Source organism: Mercenaria mercenaria, chromosome 15 (genome assembly GCF_021730395.1).
Source record: "Mercenaria mercenaria strain notata chromosome 15, MADL_Memer_1, whole genome shotgun sequence".
NCBI classification, from domain to species: Eukaryota; Metazoa; Mollusca; class Bivalvia; order Venerida; family Veneridae; genus Mercenaria; species Mercenaria mercenaria.
In genome coordinates, this window is record NC_069375.1 from 12,055,285 (window position 1) to 12,079,426 (window position 24,142).

Below are 24,142 nucleotides of genomic sequence, written 5' to 3' on the forward strand. Positions count from 1 at the left end.
GTGAACATTCTCACCAATTTTCATGAAGATCTCCTGAAAAATATGGCCTCTAGAGAGGTCACAAGGTTTTTCTATTTTTCGACCTACTGACCTAGTTTTTGACCGCACATGACCCAGTTACAAACCTGATCTAGATATCATCAAGCTGAACATTCTCACCAATTTTCATGAAGATCCGTTGAGAAATATGGCCTCTAGAGAGGTCACAAGGTTTTTTCTATTTTTAGACCTACTGACCTAGTTTTTAACCCCACATGACCCAGTTTCGAACTTGACTTAGATATCATCAAGGTGAACATTCTGACCAATAATCATGAAGATCTCATGAAAAATATGGCCTCTAGAGAGGTCACAAGGTTTTTCTATTTTTAGATCTACTGACCTAGTTTTTAAACCCACGTGACCCAGTTTCGAACCTGACCTAGATATCTTCAAGGTAAACACTCTGACCAATTTTCATGAAGATCCATTGAAAAATATCGCCTCTAGAGAGGTCACAAGGTTTTCCTATTTTTAGACCTACTGACCTAGTTTTTGACCGCACGTGACCCAGTTTCGAACTTGACCTAGATATCATCAAGATGAACATTCTGACCAATTTTCATGAAGATCCATTGAGAAATATGGCCTCTAGAGAGGTCACAAGGTTTTTCTATTTTTAGATCTACTGACCTAGTTTTTGACCCCACATGAACCAGTTTCGAACTTGACCTAGATATCATCAAGGTGAACATTCTGACCAATATTCATGAAGATCTCATGAAAAATATGGCCTCTAGAGAGGTCACAAGGTTTTTCTATTTTTAGATCTACTGACCTAGTTTTTAACCCCACGTGACCCAGTTTCGAACTTGACCTAGATATCATCAAGGTGAACATTCTGACCAATTTTCATGAAGATCCATTGAGAAATATGGCCTCTAGAGAGGTCACAAGGTTTTCCTATTTTTTAGACCTAATGACCTAGTTTTTGACCCTACGTGACCCAGTTTCGAACTTGACCTAGATATCATCAAGGTAAACATTCTGACCAATATTCATAAAGATATCATGAAAAATATGGCCTCTAGAGAGGTCACAAGGTTTTTCTATTTTTAGACCTACTGACCTAGTTTTTGAACCCACGTGACCCAGTTTCGAACTTGACCTAGATATCATCAAGGTGAACATTCTGACCAATTTTCATGAAGATCTTATGAAATATATGGCCTCTAGAGAGGTCACAAGGTTTTTCTATTTTTAGACCTACTGACCTAGTTTTTGATGGCACGTGACCCAGTTTTGAACTTGACCTAGATATCATCAAGATGAACATTCTGACCAACTTTCATAAAGATCCCATGAAAAATGTGACCTCTAGAGTGGTCACAAGCAAAAGTTTACGGACGCACGGACGGACGACGGACGACGGACACCGCGCGATCACAAAAGCTCACCTTGTCACTTTGTGACAGGTGAGCTAAAAAAACGACGTCATACTCAAAACTGGGTCATGTGGGAAGAGGTGAGCGATTCAGGACCATCATGGTCCTCTTGTTCATAGGTTGATATCAGGATGTATCAACCCAAAAACAGTTATATTCACTGAGCAGTCTTGTTATTATGATTGTATCTTTAATAAAGAAATAAGGTATAAATTTAGACCAAATCAGGTTGATATTGGTTTTCCAAGCACCTACTTCGATCTGTTTTTTAGCTCACCTGTCACATAGTGACAAGGTGAGCTTTTGTGATCACCTTCGTCCGTCGTCAGTCCGTCTGTCTCGTGCGTCCGTCCGTCAACAATTTCTTGTCTGCACGATAGTGGTTTCATTTATGATTTTATTTTAACCAAACTTGCACACAACTTGTATCACCATAAGATCTTGGTTCCTTTCTTGAACTGGCCAGATCCCATTACAGGTTCCAGAGTTATGGCCCCTGAAAGGGCCAGAATTAGCTATTTTGACCTTGTCTGCACAATAGCAGCTTCATTTATGATTTTATTTTAACCAAACTTGCAAACAACTTGTATCACCATATGATCTTGGTTCCTTTCTTGAACTGGCCAGATTTCATTATGGGTTCCAGAGTGATGGCCCCTGAAAGGGCCAGAATTAGCTATTTTGACCTTGTCTGCACAATAGCAGCTTCATTTATGATTTGAATTTAATCAAACTTGCACAAAACTTGTGTCACCATAAGATCTCGGTTCCTTTCTTGAACCGGCCAGATCCCATTATGGATTCCAGAGTTATGGCCCCTGAAAGGGCCAAAATTAGCTATTTTAACCTTGTCTGCACAAGAGTTGCTTCATTTATGATTTGATTTTTACCAAACTTGCATCACCACAAGATCTTGGTTCTTTTCTTGAACTGGCCAGATTCCTTCATGGGTTCCAGAGTTATGGCCCCTTATATATGAATATATATAATATATGAAATAAATGTTACTCAAATATAGCTCTGTCAAATTTGAATGAATATAAAGCACATTGTCAAGCTTTTCAATAAACATTCACATGTATGATTAAGAAGAAAGAAAAGGAAAATTTGTCTTTGTAAATAATTTATTTTGAATAATATTACAAACGATGTGTAAATACATAGAAAATTATTTGACAACATCTGTAAGAATGTAAAAATTAAAATACTTTGTATAAAATAGACTTTAATTCCAAATGTTCAACAAAAACATTGACAGCACAGCATTTAAGGTTTTTACATGTGGAAAGCACGAAATCTCCAGCAGAATTCTATGTAAAGCCGAGAGCATATTTCTCGAAATGAAGTGTTTTTAGAAATACATACCATGAAATCATTTAATTTGTCGGCATGACATTTTGTTGTTTTTACAAAACTGCTGATCCATGCAAGAATAATTCCAGGATGTCAAACTTTAAACATAAAATTAATCGGAAATTTAGAAGTTCACTGGAATTTAATTTTGCAGACTGAGTAGTACTAGAAATTATTTATTTCATATTGTGCAATTACACTGAATGATATACATGTATATCTTTACAAAAAATCTGACATTTTACATGTCAAGATGGCACATACCTCCAGATGACAATTAAAACTTTTAATAAATTTACAATGAAAAGTAACTACTATTAAATATTGAAAATAATAAACCAGTTTTGAGCAGATAGTTTGATGTGTATTCTACAAAGTTCAGTTAAAAACGTTCTTATTTCATGTATATCAAATTTCAATAGCAAAACTAACACTTTGGAGAGTTTTCTACATATTTTATTGACTAAAATATGGTTTTTAAACTTAAAATTTTCCTAGAATAAAAGGGATAACTCTAAATTTCTTCCTATTTGTAAAAGTATTTACTTCCTCTGCAATCATTTTGAAAAATCTGACATATATCTAGAGGCAAGCAGCTTTAATGACGAGCCCTTTAAATTAAGTGTATCTAAAACTTTATTCCCCTGACATAATGAACTATGCACTTAATACCATGCTAATATATTATAACGCTTTTGTCACTATGGAAACCAGCTGGTACAATCTTGTTTTGTTTTTCTTATTTTTTCTGATGGTAGTATTGATTGTATGTGATTGACTAACATTGTCAATATATATGAAATAAATACTATTTGGACCAAACAGCAATCATCTACTGTAAATCATTTAATTTCGTGGGTATGAAATTTCGTGGATTGACTCAACCACGAAATCCACGAAAAATTAGTCCCCCACCAATAATAATGATTTCACAGTATGTCACTGTAATTTTCGCTCACACCAAAACTCGTCATACAGGTTTACACCCAATTTTCAAGACTATAACATTTCTGAGAAAATTACGTACATTCTTTACATTAGCAGTTAATTACATGTTCCGATAAATACGTCAGTATCAAGTTAAAATAACACAGTTTAACACATGTAAGAATATTCTGGAGTTTGTGACTAACATTTACATTGGATTCATTTAAGGTATTGTAAAACTTTTTCTCAACAATTTTTTATTATCTTGCATTTAACGTTTTAATGCCTATAAATAATTTTACAGAACTATCAACACTAGATATGTAAATAATTGATGCAAAAATGAAGATATATAATGCATAAAAGAAACCAGATCAGGAAATGAGACAATTTTGAAAATAGCTTCTTTAACTGTATTGTTGTTAACGCCTTCAATTTTCTTAAAAAAACTTTGAAAAGGACAAAAATACTTATTATCATAAGTTATACATAATTATGTGCCATTGTTTTAATTTAGACATAGTGAAAATATAATCCATCAGCTGATTTACAAAAAAAAACACTTACTTTTAGCATTAACATTTCATAAATTACTAAAACTGAAAATTTCTAAACAAACGTATTTCCTATAACTTCATTGAACTGTCAAGAGATATACTACTAACGTCTTCTTAAGTTGTTCAAAATATAATGATATTTCAATGGTATCACATGTACATGTCAAATGTAAGGCACACCAGTTTTAGTATAAACAACATCGGTGGCAACTCATATTCCAACAAAAGGCACATCGCAATCCATCACTGTGCCTTCTCTGTAGCTTATAAAAATATTTACAAACTATAGCTGCTTTTGAGGGAAGAGCTTGTCTCCCACAACTACCTAATCATCTGAATAGTAAGTCTGTCTTTATATACTGTTTACTCACAGAAAATATACCTTCGATTGTTTTGGAGTAAGCGGCCTATTGGTAAGTTTTGGAGTAAGCGGCCTATCGGTAATTCAAGGTCTTTAAGTCCAAAGTGCCAGGGACGATTTGGCTAGTTATTGAACTTGGCCAAGGACTTACTGACAAACACATTTTGTTCAAATATGGTGAAGATCGGATGAGAAATGTTTGACTTAAGAGTGCGGACAAGATTTATGACAGACGGACAGACACACAGACAGGAGTAAATCAATATGTCTCCCACTACACAGTGGTGTGGGAGGCATAGTTGTTGCCATTATCACAGATAGAACATTATTCTTAGATATCAGCAACTATCAGGTACTGTCTGCAGCAGGTTCTGGTTTGAAGTTCACTCTCAGGTATTCTCTTGAATTAATGTCTGCCTGAAATTAACAAGAGGGTCATGATGACCCTGGATCGCTCACCTGAGTAATATGAGCTACATGTTTCAAATGTCAAAATGATGATAAAATATTAAGAAAGTCAGCAGGTCACATTCATGGTCAATGAAACTCAGTTTTACGATTTGTGTGCAAAACTGTGTATGTAATCAAAATTTCAAGGCTGTATCTTAAAAGACAAGGAAATAGGTCAGTAGGTCAAGGTCACAGTCAAGTGACATCATATTACTTGGGGCCATCAGGTAATTATAATTAAACAGTCTTGGAAATAGGATCAGATGATTTTTTAAGTATTTTTCCTATATAATTCACATAATAACTAAGTGACCCAAGGGCGGGGCCTCTTTTAAACCCAGGGGCATAATTTGAACAATTTTGGTAGAGGACTACTAGACAATGCATCATACCAAATATCAAAAGCCTAGGTTGTATGGTTTCAGACAAGAAGATTTTTAAAGCTTTTTCCTATATAAGTCTATATCAAACTTGGGACCCCCAGGGCAGGGCCTCTTTTCACCCAAGGAGTACAATTTGAACAATTTTAGTTGAGGACCATAAGACAATGCTACAAACCAAATATCAAAAGTCTAAGTGTTGTGGTTTCAGACAAGAAGAGTTTTAAACTTTTTTTCCTATATAAGTCTATGTAAAACTTGGGACCTCCGGGGCAGGGCCATATTTGACCCTAGGGAGATAATTTGAACAATCTTGGTAGAGGACCACTAGATGATGCTACACACCAAATATTAAAGCCCTAGGCCATGTGGTTTTGTACAAGAAGATTTTCAGTTTTCCCTATATAAGTCTACATAAACCATGTGACCCCCGGGGCAGGCCATATTTGACCCTAGGGGATAATTTGAACAATCTTGGTAGAGGACCACTAGATGATGCTACATACCACATATCAAAGCCCTAGGTCATGTGGTTTTGTACAAGAAGATTTTCAAAGTTTTCCCTATACAAGTCTATATAAACCATGTGACCCCCCCACCCCCACCCCCCGGGTGGGGCCATATTTGATCCTAGGGGGATAATTTGAACAATTTTGGTAGAGGACCACTAGATGATGCTACACACCAGACATCAAAGCCCTAGGCCCTGTGGTTTTGGACAAGAAGATTTTTAAAGTTTTTCCTTTCGGTTGCCATGGCAACCAGAGTTCTGCATGGAATTCAATTCTTTGAACAATTTTGAAACGGGGCCACCCAAGGATCATTCCTGTGAAGTTTGGTGTAATTCTGCCCAGTGGTTTTCAAGAAGAAGATTTTTTTAGAAATTGTTGACGCACGACGGACATCAAGTGGTCACAATAGCTCACCTTGTCACTTTGTGACAGGACCTGGTGAGGTAACAAGATTAATGCGTATTTCAAAACTTATTTTGTATTCAATACTTCATAAGTTTACTACTAACTTGCCCAAAATATTATCACACAGATTGGTGTATTTTAGTTAAAAGAAAACTGACTCATTATATAACAGAGACAAAATTAACTAGTGTTGTCACAGGAGTGACGAATTATACCCCCACAATATGGCCTTGTCACAGAACTAAGCCAATGTCAAAGCTGAACTTGCTTGACCTTTGACCTACTGACCACAAAATCAATAGAGGTCATCTGCTAGTCATGATCAACCTCCCTATGAAGTTTCATGATCCTCCACCTAAGCGTTCTCAAGTTATTGTCCGTAAAAGGTTTAAATGACCTTTGACCTTTGGAACTCAAAATCAATATGGGTCATCTGCTTGACATGACCAACCTCCAGATTAAGTTTCCTGATCCTAGTCCCAAGCATTCTCAAGTTATTGTCTGAAATCTGTTTAAATGTTCAGGGTCACTGTGACCTTGACCTGTGACCTACTCACCTCAGAGTCATTAGGGGTCATCTGCTAGTCATAACCAACCGCCCTATCAATTTTCATGATCCTAGACCCAAGCATTCTCAAGTTATCATCCTGAAACCATTTAACTGTTCCAAGTCACTGTCACCTTGACCTTTGACCTACTGACCTCAAAGTAAAACTTGACCTGTATTTCATGATGTTACACCTGTGTACATAAAATTATGATCCTAGGCCCAAGCGTTCTCAAGTTATCATCCGGAAACCATTTAACTGTTCCGAGTCACTGTGACCTTGACCTTTGACCTACAGACCTCAAAGTCGAACTTGACTTGCATTTCAGGATGTTACACCTGTGTACCAAAATTTATGATCCTAGGCCCAAGCGTTCTCAAGTAATAATCCAGAAAGCATTTAACTGTTCCGAGTCCCTGTGACCTTGACCTACAGACCTCAAAGTCGAACTTGACCTGCATTTCAGGATGTTACACCTGTGTACCAAAATTTATGATCCTAGGCTCAAGCGTTCTCAAGTTATCATCCGGAAACCATTTAACTGTTCCGAGTCCCTGTGACCTTGACCTTCAGACCTCAAAGTCGAACTTGACCTGCATTTCATGATGTTACACCTGCGTACCAAAATTTATGATCCTAGACCCAAGCGTTCTCAAATTATCATCCTGAAACCGTTTAACTGTTCAGGGTCACTGTGACCTTGACCTTTGACCTACTGACCCCAAATTCGAACCTGACCTGTATTTTCTGATGTTACACCTGTGTACCAAAAATTATTTAAATTGGTCAAGCCGTTCTTGAGTTATCATCCGGAAACCATGCCAAACCAACGGACCGACCGACCGACCAACTGCCAAGCTCACTCCTATATACCCCCCAAAACTTCATTTTGTGGGGGTATGACAAAAACATATTACCAGTCTAACAGGGTCTGGTACTCTGTGTTTACAACATTTGTGAACCAGTCTAACAGCTGTATCCATAGTAACCAAGTTTCCAGGTGACACATACACTGGATTCTTTGTGTTATTGCAGCTACGTAAAGCCTGAAAAAACAGGTGGGTAGTATTACACTAAATATAAAGAAAGTCCTTGGTCCTAATTTAGTAAAACAAGCTTGAACTCCATTCTTTAAACTGCCTGTTTCCAAGCAACTGTATCGTAATAACTTCAAAGAACGGAAATTAGCCAATCTCATGATTCCACAAGTGACAACTGACACACTAAACCAGCAAGGTGCGTGGCAAACAAAAGAGGGTGGGCACATATCTTAAACAAGCTATAAAAATGCATATTCATGGGTTTTTCTGATTGTTAAATTAAATAATTCGTCCACAAAGAATTGAAATGGTATTTAATAATATTAATAACAGTTTGTCTGAAAATTCTACCGAAAAGTATTCAAGTATTTTGGTGAAAAAAGGCACTACATTCAAGTTCATTTTGTAAACTAAAAGAATGACCAGCCAGGAGTACTCAAATATGTAATGAACAAGTATCAAGTGGTGGACAGTATTTATAGCTTATATACTGGTAAGTTACGTTCTCATATTTATTTTTCATAGTAAAGTCGTGAAAATTAAGAGAGACTGCAAACTAGCTGTTGTGATATCACTGTAACTGACAGCTTATCAACATCTAAAAAATCTTTTTTGATCTAAAATATAATGTGTCTTGAGGACACCAGATATCTCTTATTGTTACTTAGAGCATTTGTGACTGATTTACAAGAACAAATTATCAAGACCTTCGAGTGGTTTGTTGTCTGATTTATCATGGTTCAAAACTTAGATGCACAGGAATTGAACCACGGGGCGTTACGCCGAGTGGTTAAATATCTAAGCATCTGAATAATGAACAGTGGTAAATAAGACAATAAACCACAAGAAGACCTTTGATTGTTCATTGAAATATTTTGATAAAAATTATGATGGGTTTAATTTATCAGAGTAGTAATGAACTGGAAGTCAAGCTGAATTTTGACATCATAACTGATGTCATACTGCTCTCTTGCTGGAGGACAAATGCCACCATCAAATAAATTAAGTGTTGATCAATGATCATATTTTATTTTATGTTTTTCGGTGGTTTATCGAAATATAACGGTGAATTATATCCTGATAAACTCACTGGCCACTCAGTGAAAATTATCAAATCTGATACTTGGATTAACGTCAAAAAGTTTACCGAGCATACTGAAAGCCGGAAACAATATGACGATGACGTCGTTAAAATGACGTCATCTTTGCGATGCTTCCTGATTAAATTTCCCGCAAATTTCGACATTTTATTGAAATAAACACAACAAAAGTAGAGTTTTAGACATAAAATAAACAGAAAAATTGTTGGTATCGATGTAATATCACGGTAATTTCACTCGTGAACACCAAAAGTTGTTATTTTCACTCGTGGCTGCGCCACTCGTGAAAATATCACTTTTGGTGCCCACTCGGTGAAATTATAACGTGATATTACACCGAAACCAACAATTATCCTCTATATAAAATTTATAAATGACTCCAACCAATGCTTTCCAAAGACCAAAATATATTTTTATTCAGCACTTATAGCCTACACCAAATTTCTGCAGAAGGGCATTCCAGCAGAGTGGGTTTATAGACACTCTTTTTTCTAATCAATCTTACAGATTTCTTGTATTGAAACTTATCAGAAATGAAACAAGAGCTGTCGGAGGACAGCAACGCTCGACTGTTCAACAGCCTTGTCAATTGAATGAATACAAAAGTCGCAAAAGGGGCATAATTTTGTAAAAATGGGAAAAAGGGTTAAGGAACCTTCACAGTGCTTATCAGCTCATGACAGTGGACAAGTGTGTGAAGTTTGAATCCATTCCCATTAGTGGGTACTGAGATACCAGCTAACATACAAAAACTTAACCAAAAAAAAAAGTCAAAAAGGGGACATAATTTTGAAAAAATGCAAAGTAGAGTTATGGAACCTGCACAGTGCATGTCAGGTCTTGACAGTGACCAAGTGTGTGAAGTTTCAACCCATTCCTATTAGTGGATACTGAGATACCAGCTTACATACAAAAACTTAACCAAAAACTGCTAAGTTGAAAAAGTGGCAAAATTTTGACAAAAATGCAAAGTAGAGTTATGGGACCTGTTTAGTGCATGTCAGATGATGGCAGTGAACAAGTTTGTGAAGTTTCAATCCATTCCCATTAGTGGGTACTGAGATACCAGCTTACATACAAAAACCTTAACCAAGTCGAAAAAGGGGCATAATTTTGCAAAAAGCAAAATGCAGTGGCTATAGAACCTGTGCAATGTAGGTCAGTTTATCGCAGTGAATAAGTGTGTGAAGTTTCAATCCATTCCCACAAGTGTTTGCTGAGATACCAGCTTACATACAAAAACTTAACTTTGAACAGTCAAGCTAAAAAAATCTTTTGTTTAGTTTTGCACAAGTAATCATACACAAGAAAAATATAATTGTAAATTCAACAATATAACAACAGTACCATTCCCAAAGTTCTTCCTGAATTTCCTACAAGAGGGAATGTGTCTCCACCAGCTTTCAGGGCCTCTATCTGTAAATGATACATTCAAGATTGCATACTGCCAAATTTGCTGCTGAATGGTGTCACTGAAAGAAATCTTTAACTGGACCACATTTTATATTTTAAACAAAAAGTTAATGTTTCCCTATAATTAATCTTCCCTTTTACTGATATATAACATTTAGTGAATATGCAATCCCTCAGTTGCTCATTAAAGAGATACACAGTGCAGTCAAACTAAGGACCATCTCAAAATAAAGACCTGCTCTAAAAGGCCGCCTGTTACTATTTAAATATAGTAAAATCTCACTACTCCCAAATATTAAGCTACTAAAACCTGGAAGATTGTGTCCATAAACAGAATCATTAATTGCAAGAGGTTTGGGTTTATGACACAACTTCACATCACAAAAAAAAACTACTGATATTTTTCTGCAAACGTAAATGGACCTCATTCCACTTTTACATAGAGTAATAAAGAGCATTGCATTTATACAAAACTACTAACCTGTGTTTAGTCAATTGGAAATAAGAACAAAATATCACTTTGGGAAATTAGCTGAAGGGCTGCTTACAGGTGGCAGCCTAAGGACAGGTTTTTCAATACCTTTTCTTTATGTTCAGCATCATTTTCTAGACCGTCTACCTGGAACAGCTTCTTTGCTACACCTATACATGGGAGGTTTAACATCACACCCATATGACATGCTGAACCAAACCCTGTACAATATACAGACATATTTAATGAAACAATTATTTACTCATCTACAAAGTTCCAACGTCAAGACATTCTATTTTATAAGCTTCTATATTTTTATATACATGAGGTGTAAGTAGCCGTAAATGCATCAGTACATGCTATAACAGATATGTGTTTGCACACAATTTTTATGTGTGTGGAAACTGTATAAATCTTGACCTTGTACAAACTCAAACATCTCAATTTTTCCCTTTTAAGGGTGACCTTGACCTTTTAGCTTAAAATACACCATATGGTCTCCGTGGCTGAGTGGTTAAGGTTGCTGACTTCAAATCACCTGCCCCTCATCGATGTGGGTTCGAGCCTCACTCGGGGCGTTGAATTCTTCATGTGAGGAAGCCATCCAGCTGGCTTACGGAAGGGCGGTGGTTCTACACAGGTGCCCGCTCGTGATGAAATAATGCATGGAGGGGCACCTGGGGTCTTCCTCCACCATTGAAGCTGGAAAGTCGCCATATGACCTATCATGTGTTGGTGCGACGTTAAATCCAACAAAAATAAAATAAAATAAAATACACCATAAACGTCTTGCACAAAACACAATGTCTAGTTCTGTTGAATGTTTGTGACCTGTAACTTGAATATCCATCTACACAAAATGCTGTTTTTGTTTATACTTCAGTATGACCTTGATCTTTAAGTTAGGATTATAAGTCTTAAACACCAAAGCCTGTCTTGTAATTTCAAATGATTGTGCCAAGTTATCTGAATATTCAAAATTTAATATGTATAACAAAAAGTTATAGAGCAGAGGAGAAAAATACTTAAATCTATGACCAATGTTTGACCTTGAACTTTAAAGTAGGGGTCTTAAAAGTTACATGTTATTTTGTTGCAGAAAAATTGTGCTAAGCTATTAAATATCCATGTATGCATAAACAGGTAAACAACACACAGAAAAAGTACCTTAAATCTTTGAACTGTAAGTGTGACCTTGACCTCTGAGCTAGGAGTCTACATGTTGTCTTGTTATTGTGGTTGTTAGTGCCAAATTATTTAGAAATTTAACTATGCACGTCAAAGTTACAGATGACATGATTTTGTGCACATACATGCACACGTACAAAGCTCTTGGTTACGAATAAACACAAGACAGAAGTAACACAATATAACCCTCATGTTTAATGACAGGGGCAATAAAAAGTTAACATGGGTGAGAAACTTGATCAATTACAAAATTAATTCCATTACAAATTTGTCTTTAAATGTGAAGTGATATATAGATATCTGACTAACTTTGATAAAAAGCCATGGCTTATTCTAATTTTTATTTTGGCATGACAATTTGTTTTCATAACAAAATAACCAATAACAGTAATTCTTTTCATTTCACATAATAATCACCTTCAACTATCTATTCCACTTACTGAAGATGCACACTTTCTGATACTTAATTCACTGCAAGAAATTGGTGCTTTATTTTTGAGACCAATTTCCATATGCATGAATACTAGAATTCATTTTTGTCCTTATAATTCCTTAATATAATCCTTATAATAAATCTATTTCCACACAAAATTTTCACTTCTCAATTATTTTGCTTTTCGCACCAAAAATTTTGAAAATTATCTTTTATCAAATTTTGAATTGGAACCATGAACATCAGACAAGAGAGGATTTAACTTAAAAAATAAGTGCTGACAACTCAACATTTCATTCATAAATAGTGAAGTTATCACTATTTTTTTTGTAATATTACCACTGTCTGATTCAGCTTAGATTCAACACTAAAATAAATATACTTTGATATACAAAATGATTGTCATGAGGTTCACCAAAGTATGAATGCTTTGACTGAAAGTGATAATATTGGAGTTATAACAAATGCAATATTGTTGTAATACTACATCCCCAAAAATGATATACACCTACAAGAGGTTCTAAAATTTTAGGTACCAGGTTCTAGTGTACGATTTATTCTGCCTTTGCGACCAGTGTAAATCATGATCAGCCTGCACATCCATGCAGTCTGATCATGATCTGCTCTGTTTGCATTCAATCAGTATACTTTTAACAGTTAATGGTACTTTCCAAACTGAAAGATGGACAAGTTCATTAAAGAAATTCAGCAGGGTAAGAGTTAAGGTAGGTCGCTACTTTCCACCCAAATATCGGCAACATCTCAGATCTTGATGATTTTTGGTATACATGAACACAAATGTATTAGCTTTCGTTTAGTAGTGTTATTCTGTAAATATACACCGTTATTTTTGACGTCGAGGCGCCACCTAGCGGCAGATGTAAAACGGCGTCCTTTTTACATTAAATACATCTGATTTTAACATTTATTAACCGATTTTGTAGAATAAAGGCTTATATCAAAGAGCAGATATTCGGCTGTATAGCATTTGTAAGTATTCAAAGTTGTATTCAATAATAAAAGCAATAACGTTTTATTTCTAAGCCCAAACCCGGTTTTGACGTCTTAAAATTGCGCCAATTTTGTTAAGTAATGCTGTAAAATTACACTATTTCTGAACGATAGATTTTCTTCATATCTTCAAATTGTGTAGACAAATAATACATGATCATATAAATAAAATAAAAAATAGGGGTCAAAGCGTAAGATTTTTTAATATTTTACTTTCTAGATAATACACGGGCGTCATTTACGGTTTTATTTTGACGTCGACGTCGAAGTGCATATAGAGGCATTCACATGATAGTTTAACCCTTTTGTAAAATGGAGTTAACGTTTATGATACATTTTGTAGTAAAAGCATCTGTAACATAAACCAGTCCTGAATATTTTTCAGTATATCCGTCTTTATATACCCGATACATTTATCTCAGTTTCAACATCAATCAGTAGTGTCTTTCAATTCGTCAAAATATTTTACAACATCCTTTGCAGTTTTTTCAGGGGCCGATAAAAGCTTGCGAAACAAAATGTACACCCGTCATATCCCGATCTGTTGTGAAGAATCTTCAAGTGGTTCGTTGAAATACCGGCAGAAGATAACATTTTGGCTTTTGATTTTACAGAACTTTTTTAGCGAGAATTTCGTCGTAGTTGTTCATATTCTTTTTCTGGTTTTCACTTCTTTCTAATCTTATTTTAATTTCATCCGCTGAATAAGTCTTTATTTTTTCCTCAAAATTGTGAACAGTTTTCACTAGCTTACTTAACGCAAGTACATCCTAATCTGCACTGTGTGCCTTGTAATAAATCCCTAGTATGTCTTTAACAAGATCATTTTGTTTGTAGCCTTCGTGGTTCAGTTTTCTTTCAGGATATTCTTTTTTTGTATAAATCTAATGTGTCTCCAAACCCTTCGATACTTGATAGTTCTACCCCATACTTCTTGCATGAATTCATTAGGATTTTTTAATCAAACAACACATTGTGTGCCAGCAAAACTGCTTTTCCAAATGGCTCTAAATAGTTTTTAAAGTTTACTAAAGCTGTTCTCGTATCTATTGACGGCACATATTCACAGTTATAGAACATATTGATCCTGTGTATTTCAATATTTGTTAACTTAGTAACGGCTTTTGGAATTTTACCACATGGTGGGCAAACATAGGTTTCGAATGTCCGTTCAGATTGAAGTTTTAAAGCAGCTAGTTGAATGATATCTGCATCTACCCCTGAAAAAACGACTACGATTATTGTTATTAACATCAAGATTTTCACCTTTAATATAGATTTTTTTCTACCGAACAGTTTAGATGACAGCGTAGATGACAATGAACTGTATTTCACCATCAACAAAATTATAAATGTACATACATGATATTTATTTGTTTTCAGTGGATATGAAATAGATTTGATCGACAGGTGATACAATTAAATATTTTTACCAGTGCGTAGCGCGAGTAAAAATGTTAGTATTGTATAACTCCTCGATGTGATATATCCATATCCATGCTAGTTGCCTTTACCTTAGAAGTTCCAGATGCTGAAAGTGCATTCACTGCTCAAAGCCCTAAATCGAATTATACACGCCTAAATGCAAAAACCGCTGAGGATAACGGGCAAGTCACGTGTCACCAAGTATCGTTTAATTATATCTATACCTTTTACTTTATACGTGTAACATATAAATGTTTGTACATATGTTCCTCATATTTCCATGTATATCACTGTAAAAGGAATTTGACTTGACTGACTCTGACGTAGATGTATTCAGGCTATCACATGCGCACGCAATTAACCTGTTACAGTGCATGTCCGCGTACTGTATCACATAGTGTGCGTGACTGACGTAGTCTCTCCTAGGATTATTATTATTATCATTATTATTGTTGTTGTTGTTTTTGTATTATTGTATTATTATTATTGAATAATAAAGAATTAAGGTCATACGTACTGTGCATATATAACTGCTTCCTTCGTTCTTTTGAGTTGCGGCTGCAGAAACACGATAGTCAAAACTTTCCGAACCTGAGAAATACATAGATTTCGGAGCCTTTCTTGCAATCAGCTGGTTCATATTTTCTACTAAATCAGTTGACTGTAGTTCAGCAAGTGTTCTGCACATAACAGGTGTTGTATATTTTCCCATAAGGTCCTCTAGGTCTTTCTTCAAAAAGTCGTCTGCTAAATCCTTGCAGTGTGGAAGGGACTTATGCTTGTAATCCTTCTCTAGTTTGAATCGACACCACTCGTGATCAGCACACGCATCATGTGACCCAAATGAATGGGGTACAATGGCCGCGATGCTACAGTGTGCACGTTAATTTGATAGAAAATCTATTCATCTATTCAAAGTAAAACAATAAAAAGTGTTAGAATTAACTAAAACACTGAAATTTTACTCAAACCTGCAGCGAGTTTGGTATCAATATCAAAGCATCGGGTCACTCCTGATCCATCAATGTTGTGCATTTTTCCTGTCGCTACCGAACATATCATAGTACAGCATTTTATGTCTGAAATAGACGCGAGGCCAAATCGTTTCTCCTTTTCAATGTCCTACAAATGCAGGTGTTCCCGACAGTTGTGGCAAGATAAGCCACTTGCAAGGAATTCCAATTCCATTATTCTTCGCCCGTGATTCCAGGAAATCTGATCTTGGGCAGTCTTCAGCATTATCTGTCTGTACAGTACTCAGGTTCTTAAACGAATGTTGTTTTAAAATCTCTCTGCGTTTTTCTTTATTTAACGAAGAAAATTTCCCCTTTTTTCTTATCATTTTTATCGTTTGCTGTTTATACGTTATGACGTCATTTCCTCAGCAGTGTACAACTTTTTTGCGCAAAAAGTGGATGATAAGAATGAAAAGAGAATTGTCAGTTTCAAAAATAAAATATGCTTAAAAGCAGACATTATAAGAACGCATCACATGTCTGCTTGATATACAAATATACAATAATGGAAATAAATCGCCATTGTCATTAATAATATTAAAAAAGCATTTTTAGCCTTTTCAATGTTGCATTTGTTAACTTTCGAAAGTTTTTAATTTTTACATTCAAGGTCAAGTAGCCAATGTAGCTATATAGCTACTTGACCTTGAATGTAAAAAGGTAAATGACGTCTACAGTAACGTAACACAGATTTCATCTATTAATTCATTTTGAAACGATTATATTTTAAAAACTTACGCTTTGACCCCTATTTTTTATTACATTTATAGTTTCCTTTGTCTTTTCACTATATGAGAAAAAAATTATAGCGAAATCTATCGTTTAGAATTTGGCTTATTTTTCCATTTTCTTTAAAATGCCGTGCGATATTTTTAACAGTTATGGACGTCGGTCGGGAGGAAAACTGAACTGCAGGACCGTGGAACATCAATAAAACATCTCAAAATCATATTTTCCAGAAAGACGTACTTCAACACAACAATGTACACTTTTAACCAATGAAATCGGATAATAAATGTTAAAATCAGATGTATTCAATGTAAAAAAGACGCAGTTTTGCATCTACCGCTAGGTGGCGCTCCGACGTCAAAAATAATGGTGTATATTTACAGAATAACGCTACTAAACGAAAGCTAATACATTTGTGTTCATGTATACCAAAAATCATCAAGATCTGAGATGTTGCCAATATTTGGGTGGAAAAGAGCGACCTACCTTAAGTGGACTTGACAGGATTTCAAAGTATACTGAATATAGATAAGATATGAATATTACCTTTTGGATGCAATATACCATTTCCATCAACCATAACAACATGAGGAAGGTACTGTGGTTTTTCCTGCTTAAGTTTTTCAAACAGGTCAACAATGAATGGTACCTCTCTGAACCCTAGAAACCCGGGTATGTATGGCTCAGTGAGTTGTATCATCTGGCAGTCATTATAAACAGTCTGAAGTAACAACACAGGATACTTAAAGGGGAGTTGTACTCTAGAAGTTAAGGTGTTGGCCACTTAACCAAAGGGTTTTGGGCTCAAGCCCTTTTAGGATCATCATCACACCTTCTCATATGACACCAGTACTGGTTTTTCCAGTAAGCTGCCTTGAAAGTGGTTCAAATAAGCTTGAAGCTTTCATCACAATCAAGCTAAAATAAATTATAGTATATACTAGCACATGATATCTTCCTCTTTAAAACTGACGTATTTTCCATAGGGTGAACACAAGATGTAATTATTTCACCAGTGGCATAGTCACATGAGAAAATGTTAGTAGAGGTAATGTTTTTGATTGAACATTATTTTGATCTAACCTGTACAAAAAAACTTTTTTTTTTTTATTTTTTTTTGCCTTTAGACATACCAATTTTATTGCTCTTTGGCAATTAAGTTTTCTATGATGCAACTGTAACATAAGTCACAAATACACAAAATCAATAGTATTTGGGAAGTGTAACTTAGTTTGTGTCAATCTTTCTACACATGTGAGACTATCACAGTCCTCTGCTTAAGATCTATTGAATGACGTTATTTGTTGAAAGTTATTTCCCTTTTTCCACAGAGAAGCTACCTGATACTTGCACAGAAAAAGTAAGATTTTGGTTGAAAAAGTTTGAAATCCAGCTATTAATGGACGTTCCTCTCTACCTCATAAAAACTAGTAACAAATAGAGGTATAAAAGAATGGCATAATTATGAAAATGTAGTGATACCTCAAGATCAGGAAACGACAGAACTACAAGTGCAGCACAAGCATTTACATCATCTCCCTTCACAAAGGATATATCAACTCCTGCTATATAGAATCTCTTCCCTTGCATGTCTGTTAAAAAGGATAAGACAAAGATTAAGTATTCACCAAAATATATAGCATTTACATAGAAAGAAAGTTTCTACAGAATTGTTCCATCATTACTGAACATGTCAGCATCTTAGAAAGGCATATATTTATTGACTTGTAATGATTTCATTTCACAGACATATAACAAAAAAGAGTCTAATAATATAAACTCGAACTTAAGAATATAAACTAGTTTTGTTTCTGGTCGCATGGCCAAAAATATTATGGTTGGCAAGTAGGTAATTTTTTATTGGAGAGGGATGGGAGCTGACAAAATTATGTAGCTGGTCAAAATATATAGTCAGTCAGCCTAACAGAAATATGCCTATTATTTTGTCCAGCCCAATCAGGGAGTACCTATGGTGTAATGTTACCGGTCAAAAAGATCTTTGAATCCCAGACAGTGAGATTTTGAATCCAAGAATTCAGATAAGCTTCAATATCTCTTCATACATGTACCTGGGCTAAAATATAATTATCTATTGTACATGGTAATTAACCCTTAGCATGCTGGCGGCGATTGGTTTTGCCTTTGCGACCAGTGCAGACCAAGATCAGCCTGCACATCCGTGCAGGCTGATCATGGTCTGCACTGTTCGCTATTCAGTTAGTAAATTTTCAGTGAACACCCCTTCGAATAATAAATGGTATTGTCCAAACTGAATGATGGAACAGTCCATTTTAGAAATTTAGCAGGCTAAGGGTTAACTAAATGAAAGAAGAAGACCATATTGACCACTACCACTGGTACTGGCCATAACTTTCAAATCTTCACTGTCTTCTAGAACCATCTTCTTCTTGAGCTCTTCTTGCTCCCTGGAAGAATAAAACACCAACTATAAAATCATACTATTTTAGACTTAAAGTATGAATTTTCTAAGCTTGATGATAAATCTCTATTAAGCAGAGCCACAACATTTTATCTGGATATTCATCAGTTAATGTATTCAGCTGAAAATTATGGCATGAGCTAATACATGAATACAGCAAAATGAGACTCTAGGGTGAAATGTACAAGTACTTAAATCCTTTAGTACAACTCTGTACAAAAAGGTGCTCATGATCAAGTACTTGAAGTCCTTTTACTCAGACCATGTATTTATATACCATGCATTATGTCTGAAATATCAGTCTATATTTAAAGATACTTTTATAATTTGCAAGAGATGACATTGCATTATATATATATATAGTATGTAACTGGATTTTTTGTGGGAAGACCCCTGTTCACATCAGAATGATGACAGTTCATCACAAACTAGTAATCATTTACCTTTCCCATTTTTCTCTAACATCGTCAGACAATAGTGTTTCAGCCCTGCTTTGTGGCGTCTCTCTAACCAGACCAAGTGGTTGAGCAATATAACTTGTGCAAAAGTTTCTGAAATATTTGAACAAATAACAGAAAATGATACATAAGATGTCATTCCACAGTCATATCATATAGTACCCTAACATGAGCATATAACTATTATTTTTTGACGTATAATACTTGTAATGCTCATAAACTATGTGTACTCATTGTCAAGTTATTTACCTGGTTGCAGTAGGAATCTATAATACGCGAGTGGCCCAGAAATCAGGGTGAAATACTGTTAGTGAGTTACTGAAAAGGCTATGGAATAAAACAATAAGGTGTTAGTAATGTATTTGATTTTTATGAGAATTAAAACCTTGAATTTTGATTATTAACTGCAAGAACAGAAAATGTGAAAATGTATGGACCCTATTTATTATTAATAACTAGATCTAATAAATGACTGTTGAAATGACAGCCTTAGAAATACATTACTGTATACCTTTTTCAATGAAATACATTTTAAACAACAGATTGTTTCAAAGTTTGAACTTTAATAAATCTTCAGCTGATTGTTTCAGACCTTAATATAAAATGAATATGTGTTAATATATTTTTACTCAAGCTACATAGCTTGCAATTCAAGACAAGTGATTTTAAAAATGATTGAAAATATCTGGGACAAATTACAATTACTGCGTAATCACTTGTTCAGAAATATATGATTACCGACGGTAGGTTCAGACTAACTGAACTCCCATACAGCCCCACCAACTTTATTTCTTGGTAAAGAACCCTGGAATCCATATTGACCTTGCACGGTAATTCAAAGAAAATAATATAATGTTATTAATCAAGCAATTTCATATTGGCCTTGTTATTTGTCCAAGGGTTGTTGTATGCCTCGGGCCAATACGACTGCCCGAGGACAAATAACTAGGCCAATATGAAATCGCTTGATTAATGATAATATTATTATTCAACTTTCAACTGTTGACGGTAACACTGTAAGAACTCTGTGAGTTACCTTATGACAGCTATGTACCCTGAGGTGAAAAATCTTGACAAGTTGTTTAGACGTATTTTAGAAATCATGATCATTTTCGCCAGTAAAACAGAATGAGTTGTATGTAGGTACTTGAGAATAATTTTGAGAGATATTTTTCATGCGACATAATCAAGAGTAACTAGAACTTACCCTATCTTTTGGAATTCCTGTTTATTTTCTTTAGCGAGTATCTTATCATTTGAACTGTGATAAAAACTGTTTTAAAAGTCATTTCCTTTTAAGCTGCAAGCAACGAGACACAATATTATATACATATGTGTTGATCAAGATAATACAACCAATCAAGCACATATTATATAGCCCAAAATTGTTTGCAGACCAGTTCACAACTGACACTCTTGTTCGCCAATTTATTCATCCACTTTCCAGCATTTGAATCGCTATTTATCACTGAACAATTAGTCCACACTATCAAAATGTCTGTTAAAGATAAGTCTCATCCTTTTAATTAATCTGAGTTTCCATATTTTCTTATTATTTGCCTTGACAACTGCCAGAATTTCTGACAGGAAACACCTGCATTTTACACAATACCAAATAAGCAAAAGTATCATTGTAATCTCTGAAGACGTACATCCCGCTCAGTCATACTTGGTTATTTAATGAACATATGTTGGATGATTTTTTGTCAAAATGTGAAAAAATATATAACTCTGATGTAAAACAAAATGGTGTCATTTAAAAATCTAACGGAAGTGACTTCTCCGTATTGGCCCTCTCTTTTGAACCAATAAAAATGCTTGAATTCTGTATTGGCCCTGTTTTTCTCGTATTGGCCCTGTTTTTCTCATATTGGCTCAGTTATGTTTTGTATTAGCTCTATCTGTTTCATATGATGTTTGCAATTGATCTAATACAGTGTGTAATATTGTGAAGTTGAATAATAATAATCATTATTCTTGGCCATAAAATTGCTGCCTGTCTCAACCTAATCTGAGACAATGAAGTATATACCTCTCCAGTCTGTAATCTATGACTACCTGGATAAATTCTACCTGTCCTGTCTGTAATCTACGACCACCCAGACAAATTCTACCTGTCCAGTCAATACTTAATCTACAACTACCAGGATAAATTCTACCTCTCCTGTCTGTAATGTACATGTACTGCGTCCACCCAGATGAATTCTACCTGCCCTGTCTGTTTTAATTATATGACTTCTCAGATAAATTCTGTCTGTCCTGTATGTAATCTTCAACCACCAAGATAAATTCTATCTGTCCTATCTGTATTTAAACTATAACTACACAGATAAATTCTAGGATGTGGCTAGGTGTCTGGTAACTGGACCTCTAGACCTGGAGTCAAGAGATAAATTCTAGGACATGGCTTTAACGGGTCAGGTAACTGGACCTCTAGACCTGGAGTCAAGAAGTTTAGTAATCAATATAGTCATGTACTATTGTGAACTGTATTACCAGTATATAAGGTAATTGCTGGTAAAACTTATGATTAGTAATGTCAAAAAGTTGCTGTTTTTATGTTGTTTTTCATTTATAATTAGCTCTCACTTGGGTTCGAGGCATATTGAATATGAAATATTAACAGTGATTTTCCATAGTCGCCCATATTTATTTACTTTAAATATTCAACAACTCATGAGCACAATCTATGTCTTAAATACTAAAGAAAACATTAAGTTTATTATTTTAATTCATCAGTACTGAGAAAAACAAGAATTTAATAAAAGCTTCCAATTACGGCGTACAAATTTCTATTTATTATTTATCAAATTAGCGATCATATTTTTCCCAGTAATAAATATTAATAAATACTTTTTTCCCTGTCACTTACAATTTAAAACAAAGAGAAAAGATAAGATAAATTTTATTTTGAGTCGTCAAGGCAAGTAACAATATAAACATATGCTTTTGAACTGACTATGGAAATATTCATATTGATTACCAAACTTCCAGACAGCCCTGTACCGGTTGTCTAGTGGTCCGGTAACCGGACATATACTGATCTAGCCACTGCCTAAATTCTACAGGTCTATCCTGTCTGTATCGTCGCACCACGTAATTTTACGCACACCTATTTCGACGCCATTTTTGTTTTGACCTCGTTCTCGATTAACCTGGGGTTTCCGATGACGTAGTTACTTGGTGTAATGACAGAAAACATCATGGTTAATTTTACTGATAAAAACGTTGGAAAGTTTAGGATTTGAAGATATTTATCAACTTACATTTACCCTATACATGATTTTTAATGTTTCTACTAATGCAAATTTTCATCCATTTTAAAAACGTCCCTGTGGAAGCTTAGATTAAAAAAGTTACTGGAAATTTTGTTGTACGTCTGCAGCCGACTTTGGTGCTATCAAGGTCACATCACTGTCATGTGACATATGTAGTCGCACTATTTTATGCACTGTTTTGGAAGGTGTACGCATTATATATCAATGCGATCATTACTATACACACTTCATATTTTTCTCTTGTCAAGTAGGCTGTGAACACTGGGTTCATTTAAAGTTTTGTATAAAACAAAATGTGCCAAGTTCCTCTGTTAACACTGCAGTCCAGAAAAATGAAAGAAAAACATCAGACAGTGTGTATTAAAAAAGCAGAGAGATTATTTATGTTTTTAGCCCCTTATGTTCATGAATGTTTAAATGTTTTCAGATTTATTTATATCTTTGGCCTTAATATTGATTATCTACTTGCATCTGCTTTTGTGTCAAGTTTTATTGCAGCATCCATGACAGTTATGGTGTAGCACATTACTTACAGTGATTGCACAAATATTTAAGCCAATCAAAAGCTTCGTAACAAGTATCATGTAAGATGCGTCGAAATAGGTGTGTTAGAAAAAAGTATGGCCGATCACACTAGTTGTTGTTTACCTTTTGATTTCTGGCAGTCAGTTGTTTAGAATAAGATGTTATTGGTATGATTCAATGCATAAAAGGTTAGTGCACACGCAACATCTAATAGAGTCACGTATGTAACTGAATGAAAAAGCGCGGCCATGTTGCTTGTTATGTGCGTCGAAACTGGTGAGGCTGGGATAATCTACGAACACCCGGATAAAACAAGCAAATGGAGTTCAGTAACAACAATCAGAATGGTAGTTTGACTAAGGAAAAATGAATCACTTTAGAGTCCAAATTAATGTGAAGACTAACATGAAATTAATGTAAATCAACGAAGTTATTACCTGAGACACCTGATCACAAACATCTCCTCCCGTCAATAAGCGTCTACTGATTCTGATTAAAATTTAAAGACATTTAAGTAGAATACTAGCAAACAAACACGTTTTTCAATAAAAATTACTATAGATATACCACATTTTAGTAAATCAAACAGAATTGTGTATCAATAATTGAAGAACAAGTTGTATTGCATAATATCACCTTGTAATTTCACATTTTTGCATCAGTTTTTCTACTCTATATTACAGAAGCGCTTTTGTTT

At 34.9% G+C, this 24,142-nt stretch overlaps 1 protein-coding gene across 4 annotated transcripts; it reads right to left on the reverse strand.

The window, feature by feature from the left end:
• Positions 1-2,536: 2,536 nt before the first annotated feature.
• On the reverse strand, positions 2,537-24,138 carry LOC123546837 (endonuclease V-like). 4 transcript variants are annotated; one of them, XM_045333448.2, is made up of 10 exons: positions 24,082-24,119; positions 23,883-23,934; positions 19,628-19,735; positions 19,091-19,170; positions 18,227-18,336; positions 17,291-17,465; positions 11,051-11,163; positions 10,405-10,473; positions 7,835-7,963; positions 2,537-5,039 (listed from the first exon to the last, which is right to left on the reverse strand). In XM_045333448.2, exons 2-10 carry the CDS (start codon positions 23,903-23,905, stop codon positions 4,971-4,973), a joined length of 876 nt encoding a protein of 291 aa, XP_045189383.2. In that variant the 5' UTR covers positions 23,906-23,934; positions 24,082-24,119; the 3' UTR covers positions 2,537-4,970. The 4 variants fall into 4 exon arrangements, with proteins under 4 accessions (XP_045189383.2, XP_045189392.2, XP_045189400.2 ...); XM_045333457.2 differs by lacking the exon at positions 23,883-23,934 and having other exon boundaries at positions 24,082-24,138; XM_045333465.2 differs by lacking the exon at positions 24,082-24,119 and having other exon boundaries at positions 19,097-19,170; positions 23,883-24,075.
• Positions 24,139-24,142: the final 4 nt, after the last annotated feature.